Source organism: Quercus suber, unplaced genomic scaffold, assembly GCF_002906115.3.
Source record: "Quercus suber isolate HL8 unplaced genomic scaffold, Cork oak 2.0 scaffold_825, whole genome shotgun sequence".
In the NCBI taxonomy this organism is placed as follows: domain Eukaryota; kingdom Viridiplantae; phylum Streptophyta; class Magnoliopsida; order Fagales; family Fagaceae; genus Quercus; species Quercus suber.
This window is the reverse complement of record NW_027070255.1, coordinates 90,875-98,222: the sequence shown is the minus strand read 5'-3', so window position 1 is coordinate 98,222 and position 7,348 is coordinate 90,875. Positions and strand designations below refer to the sequence as shown.

The 7,348-nt window shown below is 31.5% G+C and overlaps 1 protein-coding gene across 1 annotated transcript; it reads right to left on the bottom strand.

Moving 5' to 3' along the window:
* Window positions 1-3,840: 3,840 nt before the first annotated feature.
* LOC112012089 (pentatricopeptide repeat-containing protein At5g61990, mitochondrial) lies at window positions 3,841-5,846 on the bottom strand. The gene has a single exon (XM_065767581.1). It carries the CDS (start codon window positions 5,758-5,760, stop codon window positions 3,841-3,843), a length of 1,920 nt encoding a protein of 639 aa, XP_065623653.1. The 5' UTR covers window positions 5,761-5,846.
* Window positions 5,847-7,348: the final 1,502 nt, after the last annotated feature.

Here is a 7,348-nt window from a genome sequence, read left to right as displayed (position 1 = left end):
TGTTATCAATTGCGAATGAAGTAGATCCGTTAATTTTTCTACTACGTATGTTTTGTATGCGATTCAAACATTTATTTTTCCATCAGCACATGACATCAGAGTGCCCATAATCACTTTTCTCACTTTTTATATTATGCTTAAAGCAAGTGGGTACCCAATTTGATGTGTTCTACTCATGGATTTACACTAGATTGATCAATGTGAGTGGATGAGACAATGTAGGTGGGTGGGTCAATGCGAGAGGATGGGTTAATGGGGGAGGATGATCTTTCATACCTATCAAATTCACTATTCCCTACCAAATCAACATAGTCCTCATAAAAATATTGTCATCTACTCCAACCTTTTCATCACCTTCTTTATAAAACTCATACTCATCATCACCTTCATTACCTTGAACCTCATCAACTTGTTCCTTACTAGCTTCTTCAATATGCTTCACATATATGTATATTAACATTTCAAAGGCAAACTCTAACTAGTCACGTATAGCCCTAACATCTTCTTTAAATGGACAAAAGCCATTATGAAGTTCCATATAAGGAACCTGTGAAAATTTTTTTGCCACATTCGTAATACCAAGATTTTGGGCATACTTATGCATATCAAAAATAGCAAAAAGTATTAGGATCAACATCTGAGACCCTTTTTTCAATCCTTCAGCATATTCCACATGTGTGTCACTATGTGTAATGAATAGCCCTCCATGGTGTATAGACATCAAATGGTTGATCCATATTCAATGCCCTGCACACACATATAAATACATTACTAAAATATAACCTTTATTTAATACATTTCTAAAATATAATACACATGTAAATTCAACCAAACATACATACATATAGAAGGCAAAAAGCACAACAAAGGGACCACTCAATTGGACCACAACCATTGCACTTAGTCAATTTACCAATAAAATGTGCATTATTTTACACCATCATCATATATTATAAACCATTGACAATAGAGTACTACGAAAATCCTTAAAAAAATTTGTCTCAATCAACAATATCAAAGTGCTATAAAAACCAAAAAGAAAAAAAAAAAAGAAAAAAAAAAAAAGAGAAAAGAAAAAAAAGAGATGAACAAACTTCAATGCACGTGCACTCGTGTGCACACACACACACACACACACATAGTTCTAATAAAGAAGTAAATGAGTTATCATACACAGTAAAGCCAATCAACAAAAAATCCATTACCCAAAAAATTTATCAAAAACCCTAGCAAACTCAATCAACAAAACCCCAAAACAAAAAAAATCAAGAACAATGACAAAAGCCAAATCTGAAAAAGAGAGAGAAAGTGAAGAATTGCTCACTATTGGCATGGCCGTTGCCACCACCTGGAGCCTTTGATGATGGGTTCAGGATGCAACTTGAAGGCTAAGGTTCACATAAGCTAAGGAGGTTAGTGAGGTTTGGCCGTTGGGTTCACGCGAGCTAGGAGGGAGCTACCTTCGTGGGGTTTTGATTTGAGATTTTAGAACTTAGACTAAAATGGTGTAGTTCTAGGCTTTAAGTTTTGTGTTTTAACATTGGGGAAAACTTCACCATTTTGACTGTGCCAAGTAAGCTTTTATTTTTCATTGAAAATGCGTAGTTTTGGAGCTGATTTGGCAAAAATAAAATACATCAGCACGGTGATGTGTTAGTTAATAGCAAAAACTAATCATGGGCTGTGAATTGCTAACGGAACCAAACTTCAGGGTGTAAACTCAAAATTCTGAAATTTTGGGGTGTAAAATCTAATTAACCCTAAATTTCAGAGGTGTATTTTGTAATTTACCCTAGAATTAAATAAAAAATGAGGCAAAAGTTCAATATAAAATTCTCTTTATTTATTTTTTAGAGACAAAACTTAAATATAGTTCTTTGAGTGCACCATCTAGTGAATTTTATAATTGAATTTAAATGTTCTAAGAAAAATATAACACCTTATGTGTTATATTAATCATTGTAAATATAGGATTGAATTCAATTGGGGAACTTATATTACAACAATCAAAGAAGTGTATTTAAATTGTCTTTGAAGGGGATGCCGAGATTATTATCAAAGCTCTCAACTTGGATGAGGTTTGCCTGGCCTCTTTTGGTCACTTGATTGAGGATTTCTTTTCAACTTTCATCTAGCTCTAGTTCCTTTGCTTTCTCCCATGTCAAGTGTAAAGGAAACTGTGTGGCGGATAAGTTGACAAACTAGCTAGAGGATCCTCTATTTCTCAAATTTGGTTAGAAGACATCCATAGTGATGCTACCAATCTTGTATTGTTTGACAGAAGTTTTGTTGATTTACTGAATGCATGATCTTATTTCTAAAAAAAGAAAAAGAAAAAGAAAAAAGAAGTGTATTTAAAATATACCCATGAAAAAGGATTTATTTTATAATGAAGATTTAGTTTTCACAAATTTAAAAATATATATGATGCAATTTCAAAGTTTTCACTTCATTACAAAAACAAATAAACAATCCAGACATGAAAACTAGAAATGGGAAATGAAATGAAGTAATTAAAATAAAAATAAAAAAAGAAAGAGAAATAAATGAAGAACCAGCTTCTAAAGCCAAAATACTTTTAATGAGGTCCAAACAAAAATATATTGCAAAAGGTAAATACAATCTTAGCTCTAGAAACATTTTATAGTGATTTTCATGAAAGAAAAATAATAATATTTTCAGTATTTGAATATAGATATGAAATAAAAATTTTGATTCACCAATTCAACATATTAGTATAGAACAACTAAAATCGACATAAAAAATAAGCACATTTATAATAAAAGATATTGAAAATTACACTAACAAATACAATCAAACTAAGAGTGCAATAGAAAATAAATAAATAAAACTATTAACAAAAACTAACAATAAAACTTACCCATTTACATCAATAATTAGAAACACTTGAATTCTCACAAATGATACTTCGAATTTATCTTGTGTGATTTTTAAAAGTTTGGAGTCTGCAATGATTCCCAAAGTTTTGAGGAATACATGTCTATTTTGGAGGTGTAGCAAGGTAATTTTGTCATTTTGGTGGTTTTAGGGGGCATTTCAATCATATTATAGGTTTTATATGTATTTATTTATTTATTTATTATTATTTCATTTGGAGGTTTCAACACTATTTTGATCATTTGTAGGTATGGGAGGTATTTAATTCATTTTAGAGGTTTTGTGGGTATTTTGGAGATTGTAAGAATATTTTTATCATTTAGAGATTTTAAAGGTATTTTGGTTATTTTTAGAGCTTTTAGGGGATATTTTTGTCATTTTCAAGATTTTAAGTGTAATTTGGTCATTTTGAGGTTTTAGGAGTATCTTGGAGGTTTTGGCCTTTGAGTGTTTTTGGAAATTTTGGAGATTTTTGGTAAATTTATTTTTGTAATGTTAGATGATTTTTGGATATTTTGATTATTTTAAAGGTTTTTGAAGTGGTTTTATCATTTTTTAAATTTTGATGATATTTTTGATCATTTGAAGGTTTTGAGGGTATTTATTTTAATAATCTTGAAGGTGTTTGGATTTCTAATATTATTTTTTAGTATTTTATTGAATTTGCCAATTTGGTTGAAAATGTTTTACATCCATAAAAATCATTAAACAATTTTCAACCTGAACTTAGTGTTTCTCTCCTTTTCAACCAAAAATGATTTCAATTTTCCTAAGTTTCCACAATCCCCTACAAACCCTCAAAAAATGAGAAAAATATTTTCTAACTAATCCATAGTCTTAAAAAATAACAATAATAAAAAAAGACAAAAAAAAAAATTAAGCTAACGTGCGCCCTTAAGATATTGGTTAATAATTTATTTTTAAAAAAAATTTACATTATTTTTATATCAGAAGCATCCCAAGAGCTTCTTCCATTTTTCCATTCCTCAAGAGACCATTGATAAGCACACAGTAAGTTTTAACATCTGGTAGAAAACCTCGCGCCAACATAAATCTGAATTTTGAGAAGGCTTCTGTTATGTTCCCCTCCTTGCAATGCCCATCAATCAAGGCTCTATACATTACATCATTAGGTACTACACCATGACCTAGCATCTCACTGTAGTACCTATCAGCCATCTGCATCTCCCCAGACTCACTATAACCATAGATGAAAGCTCCATAAATATATGCATTTGGCTCTAATCCTCTGTCCAACATTTCTGCCAAGTAAGTTCTTGCTTCTTTCATCTTCTTAGCTTTACAAAGGCCTATTATGAGAGAGTTGTAGCAAAATACATCAGGAATAATCCCACACTCTTTCATCCTCTCCAACATTCTTCTTGCTTCTTCAAATCTACTTTCCTTAGTGTGTGCTGAAATTAGTGCTGTATAGATAATGGCATTTGGCTTCAAACCCCTTGTAATCATTTCCCCCAGTACAGTATTGGCCTGTCGGAGATTTCCATACTGACAAAGCCCATTAATTATTACACTATAAGTTACCTTTGTGGGTGCCAAGTTCCTCTTCTTCGACTCATCAAGCAATTCAAAAGCACGAATCATATCATGCTCCCGACAGTAACCCTCAATTAACCAACTGTAAATTCTCGAATCAAGTCCTATGTCAGTCCTTATCAATTCATTCATGACTTCCCTTGCCTTCTCCATCTTACCAGCCCTGCAAAGCCCATTAAGAAGTGTGTTATATAAGACCCGATCTATCCGAATGCCATGAGTAACCATTTCATCCTTAATTCTCAAAGCCTCTTCTACATCACCTTGTTTCACAAACCCATCAATCAAAGCATTATACCCAATCAAATCAGGCCTCAATCCCATATCTCTCATTTCCAACAAAACCAACTTCGCCTCTCTTAATCTCCTTTCCATACAATACCCATTGACAAGAGTCACATAAGTATAACAATCAGGGCCCAACCCCTTCTTAACCATAGACTTCTTCATCTCAATAGCTTCGTCAACATGCCGCGCTCTACACAAACCATGAATAACCACATTGTAAGTAACCAAATCCGGGATGCAACCCTTTCCATCCATTTCCGAAAACACCCTCTTCGCCTCATTAACATTCCCAGCCTTAAAGTGGGCATTGATAACAATAACATAAGTATACACATCAAAAGCAATCTTCATCTCCGACATTCTATCACAAACCTTCTGAAACATCTCCATCTTATTCACCTTCAACAACTCTCTCAACAATGAATTACAACACAACATACTAGGCATAAATCCAATATTTTTCAAACCCATGAACACATTAACAGCCTCATCTATAAAACCCATTTTCCTATAACTACCAACTAACATATCAAACACAAAAGCATTAGATTTAGACCCAACATCACATTCTCTATAACAAACATCAATAGCACCCAAAACATCACAAGAAGACTTGCAAATTCTTATCATACGCTCCAAAATCTCATTTGCAGGTTCATAAAGCTTAAAGTTGCAAAGAGAAACAACAAGTAGAGATAAGATATCCAAATTCTGAAAGGTACCCATTTTGTGTTCGGACCAGAGGAAGAAGCTGAGGAGTCGGGTCGGGTCAACGACCCGGTTCTGGAGCATGAAGGAGCGGATCACATCTGGGTTTAGTTTGGTGGGCAAGTCGGAGGAGTCTAAGAGGAGCTGCCAATTGTTGTTGGTGAGAATGGTGGTGATTTCTCGGACTGTGTCATGGATTTGTGAGGTGGAATAGTCCACGGGTCTGAGAGAAACGGGTCCGGGTTTTCCGATTGAATGTTTGTGTTGGGTTGAGAGAAGATTGCTGTTTGTGCGTATCAGTTTCCACATGATGTTGTTGAGGTTGAAGAGGAGTGAGTGAAGCTCTGAACTCTCTGCATTCGGAGGAAACAGGGGAAAGTAAGAGGCAAAATATTTGGGGGTTTGGGGGTTTTTTAACCCTTTTTTTTTTTTTTTTAATAACCTTAAAGCTTCGTTAATAATCTATTTTTTTAAAAAAAATTATTAAAAAAATAATGTTTTAACATTTTTTTTTTTTCACATATAAAAATAATGTAAATTTTTTTTTAAAATAAATTATTAACCAATATCTTAAGGGCACACGTTAGCTTAATTTTTTTTTTTTTGTCTTTTTTTATTATTGTTATTTTTTAAGACTATGGATTAGTTAGAAAATATTTTTCTCATTTTTTGAGGGTTTGTAGGGGATTGTGGAAACTTAGGAAAATTGAAATCATTTTTGGTTGAAAAGGAGAGAAACACTAAGTTCAGGTTGAAAATTGTTTAATGATTTTTATGGATGTAAAACATTTTCAACCAAATTGGCAAATTCAATAAAATACTAAAAAATAATATTAGAAATCCAAACACCTTCAAGATTATTAAAATAAATACCCTCAAAACCTTCAAATGATCAAAAATATCATCAAAATTTAAAAAATGATAAAACCACTTCAAAAACCTTTAAAATAATCAAAATATCCAAAAATCATCTAACATTACAAAAATAAATTTACCAAAAATCTCCAAAATTTCCAAAAACACTCAAAGGCCAAAACCTCCAAGATACTCCTAAAACCTCAAAATGACCAAATTACACTTAAAATCTTGAAAATGACAAAAATATCCCCTAAAAGCTCTAAAAATAACCAAAATACCTTTAAAATCTCTAAATGATAAAAATATTCTTACAATCTCCAAAATACCCACAAAACCTCTAAAATGAATTAAATACCTCCCATACCTACAAATGATCAAAATAGTGTTGAAACCTCCAAATGAAATAATAATAAATAAATAAATAAATACATATAAAACCTATAATATGATTGAAATGCCCCCTAAAACCACCAAAATGACAAAATTACCTTGCTACACCTCCAAAATAGACATGTATTCCTCAAAACTTTGGGAATCATTGCAGACTCCAAACTTTTAAAAATCACACAAGATAAATTCGAAGTATCATTTGTGAGAATTCAAGTGTTTCTAATTATTGATGTAAATGGGTAAGTTTTATTGTTAGTTTTTGTTAATAGTTTTATTTATTTATTTTCTATTGCACTCTTAGTTTGATTGTATTTGTTAGTGTAATTTTCAATATCTTTTATTATAAATGTGCTTATTTTTTATGTCGATTTTAGTTGTTCTATACTAATATGTTGAATTGGTGAATCAAAATTTTTATTTCATATCTATATTCAAATACTGAAAATATTATTATTTTTCTTTCATGAAAATCACTATAAAATGTTTCTAGGGCATTTCCAAGAATATAACCAAACACTATATATATATATATATATACACCTTTAAAATGAAATTTTTTTTAAAATTATGTAGAACCAAAAGAAGCATTTTTTTTCTTTACCTCCCTTTTTCTGTCTTTTTTTTTTTTTTTTTTAACAAGGGCTAATTT

What these genes read in the sequence shown, in the direction of transcription:
- LOC112012089 (XM_065767581.1), bottom strand. Translation starts at nt 5,760, where the DNA reads ATGTGGAAACTGATACGCACAAACAGCAATCTTCTCTCAACCCAACAC.